At 33.9% G+C, this 24,782-nt stretch overlaps 2 protein-coding genes across 3 annotated transcripts in view; one reads left to right on the plus strand and one right to left on the minus strand.

Moving 5' to 3' along the window:
• The window catches only part of CLVS2 (clavesin 2), a 502,444-nt gene that overhangs the window by 409,173 nt on the left and 68,489 nt on the right, over positions 1–24,782 (plus strand). The window lies entirely within an intron of this gene.
• The window catches only part of TRDN (triadin), a 356,769-nt gene that overhangs the window by 218,598 nt on the left and 113,389 nt on the right, over positions 1–24,782 (minus strand). For both annotated transcript variants that reach the window (XM_073893863.1, XM_073893862.1), the window contains exon 9: positions 19,026–19,085. In XM_073893863.1, coding sequence (XP_073749964.1) covers positions 19,026–19,085 — 60 coding nt within the window. The remainder of the gene's footprint in view (positions 1–19,025; positions 19,086–24,782) is intronic.

The raw sequence follows: 24,782 nt of genomic DNA on the forward strand, positions 1-24,782 counted from the left end.
TGTAGGTTTTTAAAACCTTGCTAGCTGCTGTGTGAACAAAACAATGTACAGAAAAGGATATGACAGGCAGCAAGAGATCAGGTGGAGACTATTGAAATAACGCAGGTGAAGAAGTGACGTGGGCTTGGATTAGGTGGGTTGAGGTTCTTTCATTCATGAAACAAGTATTTATTGAATGCCTACTGAATACCAGGCATTTTCCTTGGATATGGAGTTATAGCAGTGAACAAGAGAGACAAAATCACCCATTTCGTGGGGCTGAGATTCTAGTGGACAAAAAATAGCAAATAAGTAGGATGGAAATAAGTATCCTATCAAAAATGTATCAAGAAAGAGTAATAAGGAATGCTATTCAGAGTAATGGGTGGTGTTTTTGAATATATGATCAATGAAAAACACAGAAGCTGTAGGTAAGTGGATGGATTCAGAGTACATTTTGACATAAACCCAATAGGACTATTAAATGAATTTAATGTAGGAAGTGAGGGAAAGAAATCATTTCACTTGAGCTTCTGGGAACAAATAAGAACACCCAGATAAGGGCAAGGAATTTTCCATTTACCCAGCTAGGTGCTGTTTATGGACTAACTGCTTAGTCATTGTTGTCACTTGGATTATATAGTTTTCAATTTTGCCAGAGGTCTTGTGCAGAGGACACTGAAGTAGAAGCCATAGTTACTTTATTGGGTTATTCTGATAATATATCTCATTGGTAATTAATTTTCAAGGTTTTCTTTTATGATTTTAGAAAAGTTTTAAGCAAATGGATTATTTAGTATAAATTGGCTACACAACCCTACTATAAGGGTTTTAAAACACCAAAAGCTTCAACTTTTTAGATCAAAGAACCTCCTCCAGGCCAAAATGTTTCTACTGGAAAGGTTTCTTTGCATCCTGATAGAAAGCTTCCCTAATATTTCCATGTGTTATATATTTGCATATTCACTTTGATGGAAAGCATGGAATAGTAGCCAAATGCATATTTCATACAGTCTTTTGATTAAAAATGATAAAGGTAATATTAGTGTTTTTTTCCTCTACATCTCCAATTTATGAAGTAGAAATAATTTTTCATGGAACAGTCAACTAAAAAAAGGAAATAAGATTGATTCAAGATCATATCATTGTTCTCTTTATCCTTATACCTTGATTATGATAGAACACCTGATGTTTGGGACCTAACAAAAACAGAAGCACAGAATAATGGTCATAGAATTTTGGGGTGTAGGAAACACCTTTGAAATCAACTATTCCAACACCCTGATTTTTCAGATGGAAAAAAAAATGGTCCCTGGAAGGATAAATAGCTTAACAAAATCATGCATTGAGAGCAGATCGAATTTAAGATTAAGGTTTTTTTCCACTCCATTTTATTTTTCTATTTATTTAATATCCATTCAGAAGGCCAAGATAAATGCTGATTATCTTATCTATTATCATCAATGGATCATAACCCTTGAAAGATCTGTAAGTATTTACTTCATACTATAAAGAGTTTTTTATAGTTTTCTTCAGTTGTGCTTTGTTTAACCTTAATTATAGATGCTGAAACTGACCTCAGAGGCCCATCAAAAAGACTCACTACTCAAATCAATCTTTTTGTTACCTGACCTCATTTCCACAATTCTAGATAGACTTTCAAGTAAAAGGCTTTCAAAATTTTCAGAATTATTGTTTCTTCACTTTTCTTAATTTCTTCTAGTTATCCAAACCATATGTCTTTGAAACCCACAGCAAATCATATTTGCACACAAAGTCAACCAAGGGACAGACAGTAAAGATGGAAGAAGGAGACAAATAGGTAAAACGAATTACACGTTTTTCTTTTAGTGCAAAGGTCAAAGCTGGGAAGGAAAGAGATTAATGAGGCAAGTTAGATGGACTGTAGTCTCAATTAAAAGAAATAAAAATAAAATCTTAGAATGCACTCATGCACTTAGAAATGCAAATATCCTACTTGCTCTCTAATCACATATCTCTGGGATTGTAAATTCTCACTGATGAAACTTCCTAAAACTGGGCTTATTCTAGTGATTCCTCATAACTTGGCCATTTTATCACCTCCTTGATTCTCTTCCATACACGCCCCTCACAGCTCCACATGTTCCCAGAGCAGCCAGGAGGCACTTTATCTTCTGATCCTCAATGTTTATTGTTTGTTTATTTATAAGTTTGGGCTTTTCTTCCTCCCCATCCCCCAACCCCCCATTTTTTTTCTAATCTTCACTAGACTGTGAGCACCTTAAGGGCAGAATCTGGAACAGCAATATATATACTTGGGAAAGGAAAATGAATAATTAAAGGAGAAAATGAATGATAACTGAATGAGTGAGTCAGTAAATGTTGCTAAATGCTACTCTGTCACACTGTTTCTAGAACGTTTGCATATGAACAGACTGAACTATAGTTTTTTTCGTTCTTAATTGAGTACAAAATACTTCCAACAAAATAATGAAATCTTACCTCTTATTTATTTATTTATTCATTCACTTTAATATTATTTATAGTTCCAGACCAAAGTATTTTCTTTTTGTGAGAATCTTTACCCATTTATGAATGGAACAACAATCTTTCCATGAAAGTGAAACATTAATGTGTTTAACCATGGCTAGTGGGAAAAAAGTGAGCTAAAGCCCAAAGATGAGGAGAAGTAGCTTCATTAGGTAGTTCAATCAAGATATAATACTTGCAATATATTCTGAATACCAACAGGTCCCCTCAAGTGAAAAGAAGATTATATAAATTATCCACTGAGGTGTTTTTCAACCCAAATAATTCTGCACCTATAGATGTAACTTGAATGGTTTCAGTGCCAAACATTGAAATACAAAGAAGTTGAACAACTTGTTAAATTCACCCAAGTGACTTATAAATAGGACGCATGTATGCAGATTGTTGGTGCTGCTCTTTGCCCAGCAGCATGTTGTCTTTGTGTTTTGCATTTATTTTAGAAATAGTATAAAGAGACAAGGAAGAACAAAATATATAACAACATTTAGAATAATAGTAAGTGCTAAGCAATTTCAATTAATTACAGGCAATTATTTTGTTATATTATGCTTTAGAATTCTATAGTCGATATCATTTTATAATAATTTAAAAAACAGATCTTAAATGCAGTGCTCTGTATTATAATAAAATGATATTATTAGTGAACATTTTAAATCTTGTTCCATTTGAAGACGACTTAAAGTACAAATAATGCATGTTTTTGACCATTGGTTTTGTTAATTCAATATTCAACGTTATAATGAACTGAAGTTAGGTCTCTGAGATGTTGTTTTCCAATGTCAAAAATATCTAACATTCTTTACCAAAATGGGGATGCCTACTTTCTAAAGTGTTGAGTAGTTGGAGAAGCTATAGAATAAAAATGGCTCATCTTACTAAAATCAACTTTTTGCAGTATTATTTATAATAGCCAACATATGAAAACCACCCAACTATCCATCAACATATGAATGGATAAAGAAAATTGATATATGTATATGCTGGAATTGGAATCTATTTATCTGTCTATCGATCTATCATCTATAGAAATAGAATGGAATATTAGTCATAAAAAGAAAAAATTCTGCCATTTGCAGAAATATGGACCGACCTAGAGGGGGAAGTGGAATAAGTCAGACAGAGAAAGACAAATACCATATGATCTCACGTGTGGAATCTAACATTATAGAATTCATAGATACAGAGAACAAATTGGTGGTTGCCAGAGGTGGAGGAGGTGAAGGGTGGGTGAAATGAATGAAGATAGCCTAAAGGTACAAGCTTCCAATAAAAGATAAATAAGTCCCGGTAATGTAATGTAGAGCATGGTGACTATAGTATTGCTTATAAATTGCTAAGAGATTAGATCTTAAGGGTTTTCATCATAAGAAAAAGAATTGTAACTATGTGAAAAAATTTATGTTAACTTATGGTGGTAATCATTTCACAATATATACATATAGCAAATCATCATGTTGTATACTTAAAATTAATATAATATGTCAATTATCTCAGTAAAACTGAAAAAAAATTAAAGGGATCTAAATAAACTATATGCTTTAGTTAATTGAAAAAAAGAAATCAACTTTTTTCCATGGCAAATATTTAAAATGTATTTGTGTGTGAATTTTAACTCCATAATTGAGTAGAACTAAAAATACAGAGTTTTCAAAATAAATCACAAAATCTCAATAAAGTTTTGAGTTAAAAATCAAATTGAGTTAAAACCTCAGGTTTCATTTATATCCCTAGGCATGCCCTTCCTCCCTCACACATTAGCATACTGACTAACAAATAATGGGCTATTATTCATTTAATTTAATTGGCCATTGTTGTCAATACAAAAGAATCGGTTCTAATAAGGTTGTTGTTTACCAACCAGGTAATTATAACATAGCCTATATCTAAATACGAGTACCTTTAATGTGTCAGAGCTCTCAAGTCAAAATGTAGATAGTTCAGGCTTTATATTCAGTATTACTTTTCAGAGATCCAGCACACTTTAGAGATTCCCTCAAAGATGGAAAATCAAGTCACACCGAATTATTGATCATTGGGAATATGAGTAACCAGAAAGGTGAGGCAATAAGAGAAAAGATGGCTCCCAAGACAAAATCATTACATTTACAGATCGTATTAAAATAATTTACAAGCAGAATAACAAATTCACTTCTTAAGAGATAGGAGGCTTGACATTTTTGTCAACCATCTAAACATGAAGAACAAATAATGGCTCCTTCTCTCTCCTGTCTTTTCTGGTTGTTGGATTTTAGGATCTACCAATGATGTTCCTGACAAAGAGTGGCTGGCACAGCGGATTGCTAAATCAATGCCTAAACTGCTCAAATCTGTTCTTTTCATTCGCAGTAACTTCAGGACCCACCAACAGCCTTAGAGATAAATTTATTCTATGCTCTCCTCCATCTCAATTTGCTGTCAGTCTAACCATTAAGAATAAAATATACTTCAAAATCTAATTGAGGAGCTGTGTGAAATTTTATAAGGCCTATGGCCAGCTTAATAGAATCCCAGGAAAGTGTGAAGAACTACATATTCGGGGAGCCTGGGTGGCTCAGTCAGTTAAGCGGCTGCCTTCGGCTCAGGTCATGATCCCAGGGTCCTGGGATCGAGCCCCGCATCGGGCTTCCTGCTCAGCAGAGAGCCTATTTCTCCCTTTCCCTCTGCCTGCCGCTCTGCCTACTTGTGCTCTTTATCTCTCTGTCAAATAAATAAATTTTAAAAAATCCTTAAAAAAAAAAAAGAATCCCAGGAAATTTAAAAGTAAACCATATCCAAGATTCCTTTAGTAATTTTGGTGACAAGCCATTTGTGCTTTTGGGTAGGAAGTCACAGTCCCCTCTGCCTGGGGTTTCTATACCAGATTCCTTTCACTGACCAACCAATAAAGACATTTGAAAGTTATCAGCAGATCGCCTGCTTTCTTTGGCAGTTGTACTGACATTTAGGGGAGCATGTCAAATTTGCATTATATGAGAGACAGAAATAGTGAGTTTTTCTTAAATTATAACATTTAGAAAACAGAGTGAAGAAAAAAAAGAAGACCTAAGAGGCAGTAACCCCCTTTTAAAATATATTTATAATTCTCCCTGTTGCTGGACACAATATCCAGCCATCCAAGCAAATTCTGAAATTTCCTCTTGGTTCAATTCCCTAATCTATGAGATGGGAAAATTGTAACCCAGCTCCTGGGTTTTGATAAGAACCCAATGAGGTGATCCATGTCCAGACTTTAGCACAGCCCCTTGCCTGACATACCATTAGGATTTGGTAAGGGGTAAATCTTTACACTGTCTTCATCAGCTTTGTCAACATCATCATCTCTGATCATCCTCAAAAATCCTTAAAGGGTAGGTAGCTGCAGGAAAGTATGTGTATGACTGAGTTTTCCTTCAGCTCTAGGTAAGCCATGTTAACCAAGGCTCTTTGTGACTTGCCTTTCTCCTTATCCTCAAATGCAGAGAGATACTTTTTTAAGCTATTGCATGGCATTTGAAAAAAGCAGTGTTGCTTTTCTTTGATACAGGGATCTCATTCATATAAAATAAAATCAATTTGGCACTTTTCAACCACCCTGTTTAGCTATTTCTACACCACACAGGACTTGGCAAAGGGAAGGGATGTTGCAACTGTCCTATTCTTTGTCTCTACCTGTGGGAAAATTTCTTTCATCTCTCTCTCTTTTTTTTTTTTTGTTAATTGTCTCTGACACATGCAAATGTTCCATGTTCACAAGCAATTCGAAGAGATATGAAAAGCCTAAGGACGAATCGTAGAGCCAATTAAAAATAGACCTTCTGGTTTTGGAATTTATCTCAGGAGGAGACAAAGGATTTATCGTTTTGTTTTAGCAGAGAATTCTCTACTGGGTGCTTTAGAAAAGATGATAAAACTCCACACCTTTTCAGCTACAGGCATATAACATAAACTTAAGTATTTCAATACTTGCACTGGATAGATTAAGGATAAATGATAACATCTTAATAATTACCATTTAATAGGCTTAACACCACAATTAAATTCACAAATATATTCTCCCTTGAATGACACATTTGGAAGTCATCCAACTTCTCTTCCTGTTTTAAATTGTGTATAATTGATACTATTTTGTCATTTAAAACAATACGCACTGCTTATCCAGTGTCTGCCAGGAGGCTATCTATAATTATACAAAAAAATAATATTCCTTCTGGGAGAAAATCATCATTACTATAACCCCATCATGAATAATGGAAAATGGAAACCATTTATATCTTATGCAACTGTTTTATAAAAGAGTATTAAATTGTCAGGTTGTTTTTCACATGATGTTTCAATATGACAATATCGATCCTTTTTGTATACCTATTTTCTCTCATTTTCTGTAAGAGATTCTAATTATTAGAAACAAGTCTTAGCCACTGAACACACGTCATTACCTAAATACTGTGATGGTTACAATAGGAAGTGATTTGTAGGTGACAGTTTTTCTTTCAGGAAAGTTCCATGTCAAACACGAAGCAGAAATATTGACTAAGATAGAGTAGTGGGGATTTAAGAGATGTAATATAAATAAGTTTGGATGACAAAGGATAGACACTAAAGTATAACGAGGTCTAATTTGAAAGGATGCACAGTGATGTAGATACCATCCATATGATGAGATATTACTTTGTTCAGTTTTTACCCTGTATTGATTTCTTACTTGGTATTTTTAATAAAGAGTACATGTAATTATATGACTATTCCACCCCTCTTAGAGTGAAAAAGTTTACTACCTAAATAAAAATAAGTAATAAATTCATTATAAACAATCAATAATAATAATCACAATGAGGCTGAAGGTGAGCATTGAAGAACTATCAGGACTACACCTTTAGGAAACCTCTCCTAACCTCTGTGGCCCTCTCATCTTTAGACATTTATATTGAGCATAATCTGCAGATATGATTTAGTACTTAATTAGTATCTTCTCCCATTTTTCTCCCCTAGCTGCTTTATACTGTTATTTGCTTTCCTTGTAATAATCTGACTAGATTGTTATCTCCTTCTGCTTTGAGACTCATGTTACGACCACTAGTATTGATTTAGTAACTATTTACTAAAACCACAGAATTAGTAACTATTTATTTAAAATCAGGGATGTAGTAACTATTGAGAGATTGATTAATAGAATGACTTTGAGCATATCAACTGGGATATTGATGAGTATATAAATAGGCAAAATATATTATTTTCAAGTGTGGTTTAGTTATTACTACTATGTGGTAAGAATAGTACTATTTTGTCTTAACAGAATATTTTAGAAAACCCAAACGTAAAATACACTAGAGACTAGAAGGGCTGTCATAGAACTGATCCGAAAATGCTGAGCAACTGTTGAACAACAAAATTTGAAATTGGTAACATTAATGTGAATATTGCAAAATTCATCATTGTTTTCATCTTGCACAAACATCCTGGTACAGAAAAAAAAGCTATGGATGAGGAATATTTGTTCATCATCTAGGTTCCTCTGAAAGCAGTTATATCAAACTTTGTAGTTCACAATTAGTTATATCAAAATAGTATGGGGCATACTTATTATTTCCATGTTTAAATTAAGGCCTGCTTTAGAAAAGTGTGAAGAACTACATATTCGGGGAGCCTGGGTGGCTCAGTCGGTTAAGCCCCTGCCTTTGCCTCAGATCATGATCCCAGGGTCCCGGGATCGAGTCCCACATCAGGCTCCCTGCTCAAGAGGGAAGCCTGCTTCTCCCTCTCCCGCTCCCCCCTACGTGTGTTCCCTCTCTCGCTGTCTCTCTCTCTGTCAAATAAATAAATAAAATCTTTAAAAAAATGAACTACATATTCATCTGAATGGTTAGAAAGTCACATATTCTCCATTCTTTGTCTACTGGGCCACCCAAGTGAACCTTAGAATAGCAGGAGGGGAATATATTCACATAATTACTGAAATGTTTTTTTAATCTGCACTCTTGCCTATGAACTGACAGATAAGATTATTACAAGACATGACACATTAATAAATAACACCTAATTAGTTTGATAATTCTCTGATTAAGCCTTAATTTTCCTTGCTTTTCATGCAGCAATTCAAATGACTCTGTATTATTTGTTCCTTTTTCAGACTGTTTTAGAACATGCTTTGAATAGTCTCAGTAGGTTACCTGAGGAGGAATTTATTTTTGTCTGACAGCAAGTCCATGCCATTAACAGTGACAAGGCTAGACCAAAACGATACTTGAATTTCAAAGTTCCCTCACAGCAAAGATACTCCTCTAAAATCTAGCCCCACATTCAAAAGGGTAGGGAGAATGTGAGAAAAACGAAACTGGCCTTCATTTTCTTCTCTTTAAATGGACACAGAAGTGAAGTCCTAACACTTGGTATTAGGAGGACAGCTGTCTTTTTATTTACTAGCTTTCTCCCAAAGCCTCCAGCCCCTTTATCCCAATGAAGCTGCCGGAGAGAGCACAGCAGCATTAAAAGCATCACAGCCACTCAGAAATACTCGGATCTATTTCTGGGCACATACCAGCTATTTATAGTGATGAGAATGTTTCGTGGATTGATTGTGACAAATATGAAAATCTAATACATTTATCTTGAATGGCTTCCACTGACTTCAGATAATCATAGGCAACCCTCGTGGGGGTATGCCAAGTCCAGGAACTATGCACATCTGTAATTAAGTGTAGGATTTCTCCCCTTTTCTTTTACCACTTCGTTCTAATTCTTTATGCTGCTTTACAGTTTACAGATGCATGCCGCAAACCAGTCTTTGTTAATTCTGAGCCTCTCTCTCTAGAGATACTACCAATAACTCCTTTAAGAATCTTTGCACGGGCCCTATTTGCAATGCTTAGAAACCTGTCATCTTTTTAAATAACAAGATTATTTCTAGGAATGAATAAAAAGGGCTGCTCTGCGATGATCATCAGTAATTTTTTTCATTGAGATAAATATTAGGCATCATGAATTCAATTCAATAAACATATCATGGAGCTGGCAAAGTATGAGACAGTGGGGATTTAAAAGCAAATGTTTCTTAAAGGTATATATAAGGCAGAAAAGAAAGACTTGCTAGGGAGAGAATGATAATGATATATGATCATTAAATCAGAAAGATACCAGGAGTGGTGAGTAGAAAATCACAATTTTGCTATATTTGGACACAAGCACCACCCACACCACCACTATACACTTAAATAGTGCTTTTTATGCTTGTCATAGTCAGGTAGTCTTTTCAATGTTTGTGTCAATGCATGAATTAATCTGTAAGTTAACCCTAAAAAGTAATGTCTATTATCCCACGTTAAAGAAGAAGTAAGCATCATGCATATTTGTTCAGTGCTGTATCTATAGAATCTAGCATAGTCCTTAGAACTCATCTAAAATACACTTAAATCAAACTCATTCTATGCATATAATGCGAGATTTTTCATACGATCCTCACCAGAACACTGTAAATTATATATTATTGCCTACATGATGTAGATAGTAGAACTAAGGCCAAAAGACACCAGATGGCTACAATGGGCAAAATTGGTGCTTTATGTTATGTGTTGATGTGGATCTGAAAAAATGTTTTCCTCTCCCTAACAAAATTTTGCTTGTAACAACTCATAGGTCTGTGCTCATTGACTAACGAAGAGCCGACACTCAGAGAGCCATGGACCCTTAAGTGCACTTTGACCATCTGCTAATGTATTGTGCCACAATCTTATCAGCCTCATTTGACAGAGGAGGAAATGAAGGCCTAAAGAGATTGATTAATTTGACGAAGTCGTATTTCAAGCAAGTGGCAGCGCCTAGAATTGAAGCCATGCAGTCTGGCTCTGGAGTCTCTGTGCCTAACCACCTGATTTCACTGCCTGAAATTCCATGCATTGGATGACTGGATGGCTACCTCTGAAGAATCAAAATAAAATAATGCAAAACAACAAGAATCAGCCAAAGGAAAAGAAGGTATTGCTCCTTTCTAGGTTATGAACAGGTCAGTTCTAGCACTTTTCTTATGCCACTGTGTTTTTAGTAAATAGTCACACATACTTCACTCTTCCCATTTATATTTAAACTTCATTTAAGTTTCTACCACGTGTGTGAATTTTGTCAAAATGGTTTATAACCTTGTGAGTTGCAATATTAATTTCTTAAGTTACTTATACACAGTTCTCATCACCACCTATAGGAACAATGACTTAGTAAATTTAAGTCCTTTCTTCCTTTAAAGCCATGTTTTAAGTTCATCAGCTTTAGCAATAGGTCATAAACTTTATCCCATTTCCAATCCCTTAAGCAGATGCTGCCTGATCACACTGTCTGAAACGCTGGTTTCATGTCATTGTTCTACCTAAAATTTTTCAGACTCTCTTCCACACCAAGTTTCAGCTTTGCCTGATTGACCGAGCATCTGTAATGTCACCACAAACTTAGCACTTCTTGCTGATGTTTTCTCATCTTCATTTATCTTGTTGTCAGGCTGATATCCTCATTGTCATACAAACACATCAATGTCACATGCACTGCCATGTCACAACCCTGTTTGTTTTCTCTTCCATTCATATCAAATACTATCCATTTTTCAAGTTCTAGATATCTGTTTTCTTCTCTGACATCAGGAATCACAGATGTCTCTCTGAAACTTGTAACATTTAGTGTTGGTATTATGCAATCTAACTCCCAACTTTAACCTTTTTCTATCATTTATTAGTTTTTTCTCTTTCAAATACTCATCCTCTCCACTTGTTGAAGTTAGAGATCATCCTTTAGTGTTCTTACATCCCCTACTGTGCTTGGTCTAGGACTGCCGAACATGCAGAAGGTATTCAGTTATTTGTATGGCGACCTACTTCATTCACTCTTTTGGCAACCTCATTTCCACCATTGACCTCTCCCCGAAACTCCACACTTGGTTATCTAACTACAGATAACTTCGGATGTTGCTGTGAGAATTTAATGAGTAAAGTGTATGAGAGTACGTTGGTATGAGTCTTGGTATTTAGCAGGTGCTTAACAAATGATGTTTGGATGGGAATCTTCACATATTCCCCTTTTACAACTGAATACTATCTGTGGCTTTAAGAATAGAAAATGGGTTCCAAATCTCCTTTCCCAACCCGCCCACTCCCCGTGGTTTTTCAGGCCAGTAACCTCTGAAAAATCTTACTTTCCTCTCCTTTGGTATTTGTGATAATAAATACCATGATTCTACCTCTGTGATATCTCTAAAATCATCTTAATTCCCTTAATCACATCTACCAAGATCAATCTTCACTTCTCCTTGGACACATTCTAACTGGTCTTTCCAATTCTATTCCCTCCAAACCTTCTTGCACAAATGTTTACAATTCTGTTTCTCTTTCTAGGTTCCCTGAGTGTCAACCAAAGTGAACCCCTTGCAGTTCCCCATCTATGCCTAAAAAAGCAGGGAGCTTTGGGCTTTAGAACTAGTTAGGCTGGGTTTGAATCCCCTGTCTGCACTGTGTTTGACTTGGACAAAACCCTTAAATTCTCTCTACCTCAATTCTCTGTTCTGCAAAACAAGTATGATGATATAGTCCTCCCAAGGTTTTATAAAGATTAAATAAGATTATTTTAAGAAACTAGCGGAGAATAAATACTCAACAGCTGGTAGTCAGTCACAAAAGAACATTTCAAGATAGTGTGATTCTGTGCCGGAAGTGTTATTCCTTCAGTCTTTATATCTTTATCCTTAAATTCATATAGACAGAGTCTACCAATGTCTCAAGACCCATTTCAACTTTTTTTCTTCTGTAAGATCTTCTCTGATTTTTCACACTAGAAGTATTATCTTTTTTGCAGTAAATTTCCGTAGTAAAAGAGAAAGCAAAAACATATGGGGAGAGGACATGTGCATATACTTTCTTTTTTCATCATCTTAAAAGCCTTAAGAAATACATTTTAATAAAAAACTGAGATTCAAAAAAAATTTTTAAACACAAGGAAAGTATTTAAATCCTGGCTTGCGTGACCTTCACATTTATGTTCTCACCATTGATTCTCAGTGTGCTATCAGGGTCTATTGAAGCTAATCATAGTTTTTGAGTTTTGGTTTGGTTTAGTTTTGAACAATTATAACTACTTGTGGAGACTGATCTCTCTTGTCTTATTTTTTCTTATAGGTCTTCCAAGGAACAGAGGAAAAAATTACTTATTTTTTAAACAGAATAAAATCATAAATAAAATTTATTTTTATAAATAAAATTATAAAATTATTTTTTAAACTCATGTGCAATTATTATGTGGCACCACTGGACAAATTTAAAAATCCAGGACACATGACGGAATGTTTTTTTCCCCTATCTTGAACATTTCTATTTCATCAACTTAGGAATTATTTCATTATTACTCATCAATTATTCCCAACAATGCTACCAATGACTAAAATAATAAGAAAGAATAGAAAAATTATAGAGTTGCCTAGAAGGATGATGCAATTGCAAAATAAACCATCATTACATCATCATCATTCAGTTTTCTTATTGTTGTGACTAAAGTAGTGCATCATCACTTGAGAAGATATAAAAGAAGTCTAGAAACATTCTTATGGTCTACTTTTAGTTTCACTGAACACAGTTTAGAATTTAGAAGTTCTATTTTTCATCTATAACTGCAAAGAGAAGAAAACTGACAGAGGAAGATAGTTCAGTTATTAGATGAATCAGAAGACAAATGCAAAAAGAGAGATAACAGTATGCTAAACTTTAATGATTAAGGTGAAATTGAAATTGATCATTCAAATGAAATCTCAGACCATGAATATTCAAATAACAATGAATTTTCTCAAGAATCAATGAATGAAAAACTCATTTCAAAGGACAAAAAGGAAATATGGTATTCTCATCCAGTCCTCCAACCAGAAGGACTTTATCATGCAATCTTTTGTGGCAAGAACCTAGCCTATCTCATTTTCTTAGAAAGGTATCTTTTCATCTTTTATAAAAATCTATGTGCCAAAATTTGTAGTTTTTAAGTGGACAAATGCTAAAGAAAGGTAAAGGCAGGTATCAGAATGAAATCAATAATGTATACATAAAAAGTCATTGGATTTATCATTCTAAATAATAAATAATGTTTATTAACCTAAAAAGTGTCTCACAGCTATGGAGATGGAGATGATATTGGTTTTTTGATGAAATTATGAGCCTCAAAGATTTCAAAAACTCGCCTGCTGCATTTTGATGATGCAAATTCTAAAAGAACCAAAAGTAATATTATGCTAGAACCTATTAAAGATGTGTTTGAAATCTGGAATTAGTATCTATTAGATGCATATATTGCAGGTTTATACATGGTAATTGATGAGCAGTTAGTTCCTTTCTGAAGATGTTTCCAATTTGGAGTAGATACACCTTCAAAATCAGAAAACTGATGAAATAAACTTTTAGCTTTGCTATGTTTAAGTTCTTATCACAATTTTCAGTCTCCCTTTATTCTTACTTCTATAAACCCTTTTTTAAATGATTTAAAATATTAAAGAACATTAAGAGGTCCAAGTGGTAAGTGGAGATAACTATTGTTCCTAGTATACTGAGATTAGCATGTACATTTTCTAAGCCTCTGTTGCATCATTATCAACTTATCCTTGGTTATAAAGTTATTTATGCCATGTCTTATCTCTTTTCTGGACTACCAGCTTGCTGAGGGGATTCAACAAATATTTATGGAGTTAACATAAAAACTCCCAAAGCTTTTACTTTGTGAAAATAATTAGACGTTTGGAACTAAAGTGAGTATGTATTTTTTAGAGAAAAGTGAAGCAAGGCTGAATCTTACCTAGTCTTTTCCATTATAGCCAATTGAGCTCTGAAATACATTAGATTAAACCATTAAATAACAGTGACTATAATGCAATTACATTTGACCTCTTCTCAGCAGGATCAAACCAAAAACACAGTTAGGCACAACTGAAGTTCAAGAAAAGGCTCTTAATAAAATGAGAGTACTGACTTATTCCTTGAGGCTCTTTCTGGCTGTGGACTTAAAACCCATAGAATTAGAATACAAGCTGCCAAAGAATACCTTATTATAGTCAGAGAAGATTTGGGATAGGTGAATACCTTTAATTTTAAGAGAGTAAATGACACAGAAGGTGGAATAAATTACCTTGACGTAAATTCTTGGCTCAAGCAAAAGTCAGACAGCAGCTGGAATTTCAATGTTTGGGATAACTCCTAAGGGATAAACTTTAACTTGTATTGAACTTTAATCATAATGGCTTTATGATTATGATTTTTTTTTATACAGAGATGAAAAGGTGAAGAAAGTGTTAAAATGACTAAGCAAAAGTATACAAGGCCTGGTTCCTGTACTGGAAGGACTGATTCCCTTAACTGTGGTAAATATAAATACGTCTGTGAGCTATGTGATTTTTTTCCTTATTGAAATTTACCCCTTGCTTAACTCAGTTGACTTCGCCCAGCAATACATGCAGTCCATTTGGCCTGGAGGAACTTGATGAAGAGGAAATGTGAAAATGCCTACAAGATCATGATGGTTTTTTTAGAGTCTACATAAATGAATGAAATTATGGGTATGGCTAGCACTTAAGAAAAATGTGCTTAGCAGCAAAGTATTGAAAAGGAAATTGGAGTTACTAGAAGGTTGATAAAGATAAATAAATCTAAAGTCATTTGTCTTCACCATCAGTACTATCAATTTCTAAAAGCAAAACCAAAAAAAAAAAAAAAATAAGAAACACCCTAAATTTGAGTCTCTATGTAGCTACTAATGTCTGCATTGACCAGTTTTCATAATTCTCTCATAAGAAAATAACAACCAGACTACTTTAACCCTAAAAAGTGTGCATCACCAGCTCCAGGACAGCCACCTTAGAACAGGATCCATCTCCCTCCCTTCTCTGCTCTCTCTCTCTCTTTTCCTCCTCCTCTCCTCCCTAAGACAGGTTAGGGACTATTCCAAACATGTTCTATAACATTGACCATGTACACAATCAAGAGATCTAAGAGCAGGGTTGTTAGATCATTTAAGAGCAGCAGAGACAGTATTTCTAGAGAAGGGAACACTTCAGTATCCATAGTACCCCTAAAATTACACATTGTATGTGTACATCTACTCCAATTGCCCATGGGGCCAGCCTTAGTAGCATATACTCGCTTTCTAGGTTTAAATAGAATTTTCTTAATTTTTCAACTTAATGTAGAGTGAGTCAGTACAGGAACATTTTATTTATTTTATTTTATTTTTTTTAAGATTTTATTTATTTATTTGACAGAGAGAGAATTAGTGAGAGCAGGAACACAAGCAGGAAGAGTGGGAGAGGGAGAAGCAGGCTTCCCGCCGAGCAGGGAGCCCGATGTGGGGCTCGATCCCAGGACCCTGGGATCATGACCTGAGCCGAAGGCAGATGCTTAACGGCTGAGCCACCCAGGTGCCCCAGCACAGGAACACTTTAATTAGATACAACGAAATGATATGATCCTTACAGTCTATGCTGGTTATTAAGATGGTCCCTGTAATCGAGGTGGGGAGTGTTACTGACCATAAGATAGTGCATATTCACTACAGAGTTTCAAAAAGGGCAGTTCAGTTCATTTTTAGGTATATCTTAGCTAAAAAAAAAATGTTAAGACTATCTTTGTTAGAAGTATTTTATTTAATGGGATAAAAAAGCAAAACTTGGGACTTATGTCATGGTGTCAATACATTTCATTAATAAGGTTTTCCAAATCTCAACTGTGATTTGGGCTACTTTTGAGAATGTAGCAACATTTTATAAGGGAAGTACTTTATCCCAAGGGGAAAAATCAAATTATAGTTTAAAAAACTCATTACCAATAATTAATAATGAACTTTAGCTAAACAATAACAGGTGTTCTACTAATCCCAAACAGAAACAGATGGAAGCACAAATGTTTTATAAATACTGGATACATGCAGAACAATAAACTTGGCAGGAATTGTTTTATTCTCTAATTGTCAGTCAGAGTTAAAGTCTTATCACTTGCATTTTCTCTAAATTAATATGCCCAAGTAAATCTTGTGTCTCAGTCCTTATTTTTCAAAACGCAGACCATATTTAGTGCTTTCTTACTCCATCTTACGTATTGTCTCACCAAGAAAGGTAATATAAATATTCTTTCTTGTACACCTATGAAGTTTCATAGAATTTGTTACATGAAACAATAGGCTTACCATACAGGTTTCCCTTCTCCTCCCACCCCCTGAAATGCTGAAATACAGTATTTCTCCAGAAATACTGATTACGTATTCTTTAATTTCTTAGACATTATAGCAATAAGCCAGCAAAATCATGATTATAGGTAGATGAAATAAATTAGGAAGGCAATTAAAAAGGTAATAAATGATATTAAGAAATCTAATCCTATAGCACTTGGGAATGATTTCCAGGAGTTAGAATATTGGATAATGCTACAGGACCGAACTCATGCTACTTAAAAAATGTTCACATAGGACTTTAGAAGAGCTCTCCCTGTATGGTTAATAGCAGAATTATCCTTAACTCGTGCAGAGATGGTTTCACTGTTCCTTCTGATCTTGATCTGTTGTTGAATTTTTGGACAGAAATCATTAGCTTTGTGACTATTAAACTCTTAGCATCCCTCACTGACTTTGACAATGTATGGTTCTCTCTGTCCTGTGAGTATCTTAGAACTTGTATCTTATGATCAATTAGTAGCTATATGAATAATTTGGGGGGCACAAAGAGCACATTATTTTCCTCAAACAAGGGAATTTAAAAGCTCATGCTCATTAGAATATAGATTCATATTGCATGTAAGTAAACAATTGATCTCTTCAAAGCAAAATATGTGTAGAATATAACTTTCTTTTTTTTTAAAGATTTTATTTATTTATTCATGAGAGACAGAGGGAGAGAGAGAGAGAGAGAGAGAGAAGCAGAGGGAGAAGCAGGCTCCCAAGGAGCAGGGAGCCCGATTCAGGACTCGATCCCAGGAGCCTGGGATCATGACCTGAGCTGAAGGCAGATGCTTAACCATCTGAGCCACCCAGGCGCCCTAGAATATAACTTTCTTAAACCATCACAGTTAAATTGGTCAGCAAATCTGTTAACTAAAATTGACTTAATGATGTATATAGACTGAGAGTCATCAATGTTGTTTCTTTCATGTGGGGTGTTCACCCAGACAGGCTGTGCTATATTGAATGATTTAAAGAATAAAGTTTTAATAGTATTTTGCGCATCTACTTAGATGCTTTGTCAACAAATTTGCAAGGTTGTTACTGTGACCTCAATGTAAAGACACTGATGATCATGTGGAGTTCAATGATTTGCTGAAGGGCCAATGCCTGAAAAGGTTGGGGTCAAGGATTATATCTGGATGTACATCTAAAGGCCTCTCTTTTCACCATACTAAACTACTTTCCTTAATGTTTCCATCTAATTTTACTATGATACTATACACATACGTTAACAATCATTTTTACCAAGTGAGTCATCACCCAAGTGAGTCACCATATTTTTCAGGGTTTTCCCTCTCGTTTCAGCTTCTAACTCAGTAAGAGAGTAAAAAAAGAAGAGTAAAAAGATTAAGAAAATGAAGAAGAGGAGGAGGGGTGGAAATTGAATAAGTTACTAGAATTAACTAAATTTTCTAGAGAGCCAAAATTCTCATGATCTTCAAATTTTCTAGGACCTAGATGTGTTATATACTTGTTTTAAATATGATATGCCCATTTGCCAATAGGTGCATAAATGTAATTATACATTTTGGAGAGATTTCCATAAAAATAGCTTAAAGCCAAAGTATAGTTTGCTTTAAACAATCAGCCTCAATTATTCTAATGTAAATTAGCTCCTTCTTTAACAATACCATCTTCTTAGAATTGTTTCCCCAAACAACATAGTACTATCAGTCTTTAAATCTGCAAAAGACCTAGTACAAGCAATCAAGTTATTCATTATTAATTAAGATATTAGTAAAGAATCCCTTGTTACACTGGGCAATAATAAAAGAGATATGATAGATAAATTGCTTTCAGTAAAAATATTTCTCCATATGTTGACTATTAACTCCAAGGTTGACTATCTCCATCAATAGTAGATCTCTGGAATGGCTAACCCTCACTCATGTGAGAGAGAAAAAAAATTTTTTGAAACAAATTAAGTATTTGAATTGTGATGGATTTAATATGAATATTTTTCACTATTAAAAAAAAGAATACTTTTATTGTTATAGGGCTTATAAGTTTACCAGAAATAAAATAAGATGATTCACCTCTTCACTCCAAGATATTATTAAAGATATTAGCATTTTTTGTATATAAAGATATTAGCATTTTTTTAGCTTTCAACCGACTTCATTTGCAATAGGCCATGCAGTAATAGACAGTAAAATTAAAGGCCCTAATGCCAGTTATTACTTCTATTTTTTATTGGTTTTATTCTAGACCTACACATGCAATATGCAGTTTTTTTAAATGAAAATACAGTTTAGTACATAAAAAAGCCAACAATCTTAGAAACGAAGACGATTAAAACAGACAAGTACAAAAATTGTTTGGAATACCTGGTTTTAAATCCCCATGGACAAACATGTCAATCATATATCGACAGAATGCATACTGATCTGACAGAGTAGAAAGAAAAAGAGCAATGAAAAAATGTCATCAACACCTTTTTTTTTCCTAAGGAGAAATGGCTTAACAAAACAAACAAAATAGCACAATTCTATTTTACTTACTATAGTATTCTCTGTGAAGAAATAATTTGCACTCATATGAACACACAGGGGAAGAAAAACATAATAAATATAAGGTTTAAATGTAATTTAAAAATGCTCAAAAAATATAAGGTTTGATTTATTCCATACAAAAAAAATAACCTTAAAAAACTGAAACAGACTAGTTCAGGGTAATATCATACAGTTGTTTTTTCTTAATCAAAACATTTTTCATCAAATTCATTATAAAAGTCATCATATTAAAGCAATTTTTCTCATTGTTCATATATACACTTCCAATAATCAAACAGAAGTTGTACAAGAGGAAATTATTTCCAAGTTGGAACATTTACCAATTATTCATTCGAAGCCCTTCTGCTAATTGTCTAAATGGAGCTGAGGACTTTTTCTTGAAAAGGCAAGCAGGGAGGCTAACTCCTTTGCAATGTGTTAGGGTTTCTGCATGGAAATGCTGTTCAATTAGAAGAGTATGTGCAGACTTTCAGCATCACATGATATCATTGTTAAGCTAATTAACTGAGTACTCTTCACTTAAGATATCTTATGATCTTGACTAGTCTATGGTCTATGGAAAAAGTTAAAAAAAAGGATTTGAACATTTTGGGCAAACTTGGTCAAATTATTTCAGAGTTCTTTTTTTTTTTTCCTTTCCCCTCTAAGTTAAAGACATCGCAGTGAACTTTAAATTCTCACATAACTTTAGATTCTGCGGAGGTCATTCCAACCCAAATTTCAGTTGGTGAATTATTCCATAAGTTTTTACCAGATCTTTAAAGCTTGCAAATTATGAAATTAATCTTGTTCAAGATGATTTACATTTTAATGTTTCTAAATAGGCATTTTATTAATCTAACAAATCCAAAGGCAGCTTTAGGACCTCTTTATTCAATTTACACAACATGACACACCCTTAAATTATATCTATCAAACATGTGAAATAATAAAACTTGTTACTATATAATAAACACACATACAATGATTTTTATAAACGTTATTCTTTTTAAAGTATTAACAGTATTTTTAGAGTAATCCATTTTATTATGAAACTCTGCCAGGCCTTTGAAAAAATAAATGTAGTTATTGAAGTAAATGTTAAAATATAATCCTTTTCATTAGTACCTAAATATGAGTAAGCCAAAACTTATGAAGTTTCAAAAATTTGCATGTGTGTTGCTTCTTGAATTACAGCACATTTTCCCACAGATGAAGTGGGAAGTTGGAGGGAGGCTAGTCCTCAGTTCAAGTCCAGGAATCTATTTGTTCCTGGATATACTAGGTAACAGCCAGGATTTCTAAAACCAGGACACAGGAACCCTAAGGCACAGGAGAGAATTAAGATTAACATAAAGAGCATTTTCTCTTTTCTGGACCTAACTGTTTTCCTGAGCAAAATTCTAGACTAGGAGATTTGGATCAAACATGCAGCAAAATGAAAAAGTGTATTTCCCTTACATGGCAAATTTGAGGTTGAGCAAGGGAAGACTTCCTGAAATTTTTAAGCTTTCCCCTTTGTTTCAGTACTTTAAGTGACTATATTCTTTTTAGATTTGTCCTTCCTACAATTCAGAAGTAGTTTCAAAGGGCAATTCAAATACCAAAAAGATGGGGAATGTATTATGCTTCCATGGGTCTAAATCCTAGAATATGCATTTTTAACAGACTCTTCAGAAGGTCTAATTAAACTATCTTCCAGAATCATTGATCTAAAATCCCTCAGTTTTTTGTTTCTTTCACCATGATTCCTAGTGACACTATAGCTTTCAGCAGCAGCAACACAGAATCTGTGTGTGTGAGAGGTTGAGAATGCAGGGACTACTTGGAATTTGAAGGGTTTGGGCAATCCCCCAAAATGAAATAATGCTCTCTGCCCCAAATGGTGATGGCATATTTATGCACATAACATGTGGAATAGTATATTGAATTAACTAAAATCTTCATGCTTCGGAGGTTTTTCTTTAACTGAATTCTGACAGTGTAATGAAACTCTTTAGCCTCTATGTTAGATTATTACCAAGGTAAAATGTATTTATTATACCAATATTTTCTGGCTCCACAAGTTATTCATTTAATTAATGCACCAATAATCCTATTTGCCTTCAATTTAAGAAAGAAAATCCTTTATTAATTCAAAAAATATTTAGTTTTTTAATCTAGAAAATTGTTTGGGTTACAATTCTTAAGATGTTTCTGTTTTATTTGAGTGACGTTATGATGTTGCATTCTCATGGCACCAACAGGAAAATGAGAGTATTTTTACAATATTTTAAATTAAGAATTTTCAAATATTTTAAATTAGATGCCCATTTCCATGTGTCCTGAGTGTTGACCTTAACAATGTGCAAGAATTCTAGGCAAGTATATGTTGGGCAATGCCCAGTGGGTCTGCTTCTCCTGTCTAAGGATAAAGCAAAACCAAGCCTTCCTGATTTGGAAGATTCATTTCATAGAAATGCTTCTTTAAATGCAACTCAAACATTAAACTAGAAAAATTTTCCTAAAGAAAATATGAACTGTTTTATTATGCTAACCTTCATAGTTTTGTGATAATCATTCATATAATTTCATATTTGGTCACCACTTCTTAATTTTTTTTTCCCCCAATTGAACATCTTCTATGAATAACACATGCTGACCATTTCTCTCCTCTTCAAGGAGCAGGGACGGATGCCATTCCGCTGCTGCCTTGTCCATGTCCCCTGTGGAGTGGCAGCTGAGGGAAAATGCATTCTGGGTGCAGAATGTCAACAGAATTATGAGCATGGGGCATGTGTAGTCTGCTGCTCTACAGTAACTTCATATTAGCTCTACTCTCTCTGCCTGCCAAAATTCTGAGATAGTTGTTGAAAAGAAGAAGCTGAAGAAGGAGGAAGAGGAGAAGGAAGAAGAGGAAGAGGTGAAAGAGGCAGAGGAGGAGGCAGTGGAGGGAGAAGAAAACAAAGAATGAGCATAGCAGTGAGGTTTGGTTTTTTCCCTTCCGCATAGATTCGCCACAGACCACAGAAAATCAGAGAGCAATGCCTGGTCCTGCCAACCTTTCTTACCCTACTTTAAATAGATTAAGATTGGTCCATAAAAGCTAGATTATGTGGTATATAAGTGTGTATATAAGTTTATGGTAGGCATGTGCATACCTGTGCATCTGATTCCCAATGCTTTTTGTGGAAATAGATTGTTTATAAATATATAATATTAAGAGTAATTACATGTGAACATATTTTCATGTATGCTATATAATTTAAAAATTGCCAAGAAGTGTATGTGCTCCATGTAAAAATCTGTTTCCAGTGAAAGACCTGTAGGCCTTATTTATCTACAAAGAACTAGAAATCTATTTGAAAAGGACTCAAATTCGTTAAGATTAACTTAAGCTAAGCAAATAAATAATCCCTTGCTCAAAGGAGAATTTACGCAACCATTTTAGTAAATCATCAATACAAGAGTCTCAAAATCAGAGCCACCTCACAAATAGGTTATTTAAAAAACACTACATCTTTATCATGTTTAGTCAAAACCATAATGTGATTTCATTTTTGTATAAATAAATATTCTTGAATCTTTGCTTAATTAAAAAAAATAATATACTTATGTGTCTGACCAGGAATTAGAAGTAAAGTTTTGATTATTTACCTAATGATACAGTTATTTAATTGAAGGTAGCTGTCTTAATAGGGAGCCTTACTTTAGCAAATGCATTTACTTAGCTGATAAAAATCACATTTGTGCTTTTGTTTCTAACTTTAAGTGATATTCAAATGTCTTTTTAACAGATAAATAGCTCTTTATGTGGAAATGAAAACTGTAGATTGAAAATGAAAATGGTAATAGAATGCTATTTTTAAGAATTCTGATTACTGATATGCATGAAATACAATATATGTGGCCTAGAAAATAAATATTATTTTAAAATGTTCCAGTGATGTTTTATGTCAATGAACTGTGCCTCCCCCCACAAAAAAACCCAAGATACTAAAAATGGGCATCAAAAAGTTTATTCATGTTCCTAGTTGCTAGATAAGTATTTTCATACTCCCATATATACATGGCATGAATTTTTATATACTGTATTTATGGACAAAAAATAAAAATATGTTAGTACGTTTCAGCTGGTTTCATGTGATTATTTTCACCTTTAAAGAGCAATCTAAAATGCTTGATAATCATTTTAAATAGATATATCAGTGAGTCAGAAGATTAATTTTCTATCACAGTAAAATAGTCCATTCAAAATATTTTCTCTTTACTTACTATAGTTTTGTTTTCTACCCAAAATATTTCAGAAATAACATATAGTTTTAAGAGAGGTAATAGCCAATATTTTTAATTTTTTCAAGGCAATATAATCAGTTTTAAAATTGAAGAAAGGTTTTAGGGCTCCAAAGTTTTAATCCCACTCTTTTTTGTCAGTGATCCACAGAATTTTAAATTTAGATGATTTTCATTTATTTCAAAATTTTGTAGGTCACAAGAAAAGAGAGACAGAAGTTTTTTTCTTTCTTCTTTCCTTTCCTTTTCAAAATATATTTTCAAAAAATATATGTCTTTTGTCAAATAAAACAAAATTTATAAATATTACTTGTGAATTCAAGGAAAAAGTGATTCAAAGACAAAATATAAGAGATGATTGTGAAGGCAAACACCACATGATCTCACTTCTAGGTGGAATCTAAAAGAAAGAAAGTGTGGATTGCAAATTTCATATCTTGTGTCTTATAATGGTGAAAACTATTTTCACTGTCCAAATAGCTTACTCAGTAATAAAGTTTTCAAAATTTTTAGTGAATATCTCATAGAAACCATTCCTTAATTTTAGTCCTCAAATATAACTATTCAAAACTACCAGAGTAAAGGAAAGTTTCATTTTGCAACACCCCTAAAACATTTGTAGGAATAGTCCCTCCAGAGTAGATCCCATATTCTGTATGGAAAGCCTTAGGACTGTGTAGCAGCATAGCGCAGGGAATGGACTTTAGGAAGAACAGATTCCAAAAGGGGCAGGGATGTGGGACAAGCCCCTGGCTGCCTTCTGAAAATTCTCTCCTTTTAGGTTTCCATAGCACCTTTCCATAAAGAATTTCAGGTTTATATTCCACCTCCATTTAAGTGCTCTATTTCTGTGAAGTAGGGATGTAAATTTGACATCACTTTTACTGAATTGCTACACAGGGTCAGATACGGAGATTCCTAAAGTCATCAATTCAGTCAGTGGAAGCTAGCAAAGAAACTTGAGGGTTCTTTTTCCTATAACTTCCCGCCCATTAAATGAACCAAATTTAATAATTCAATGTATATTCTAAGCTATGTGCTCTTGAAGACAACAGGAATGTATGGATAGTTTTTATGATACTTATTCTATATGATTTGAACATACGCCCCCTAAAAAACTCCTTGAAAATTGTCATTTTCCCTGGTCTGCTGTTCTCCAAAGAGTAGAAAACATAAAATTGCTTTTCTACCTCTTAATAGAAATCCCATGTATGGTGAGCACTGTGAATTGTGCAAGACTGTTGAATCACAGATCTGTACCTCTGAAACAAATAATGCAATATATGTTAAGAAAAAAAAGAAGAAGAAGAAGATAGCAGG

This window comes from Callorhinus ursinus, unplaced genomic scaffold, assembly GCF_003265705.2.
Source record: "Callorhinus ursinus isolate GAN/ISIS: 27379988/994484 unplaced genomic scaffold, GSC_fseal_2.0 scaffold6, whole genome shotgun sequence".
Lineage (NCBI taxonomy): Eukaryota > Metazoa > Chordata > Mammalia > Carnivora > Otariidae > Callorhinus > Callorhinus ursinus.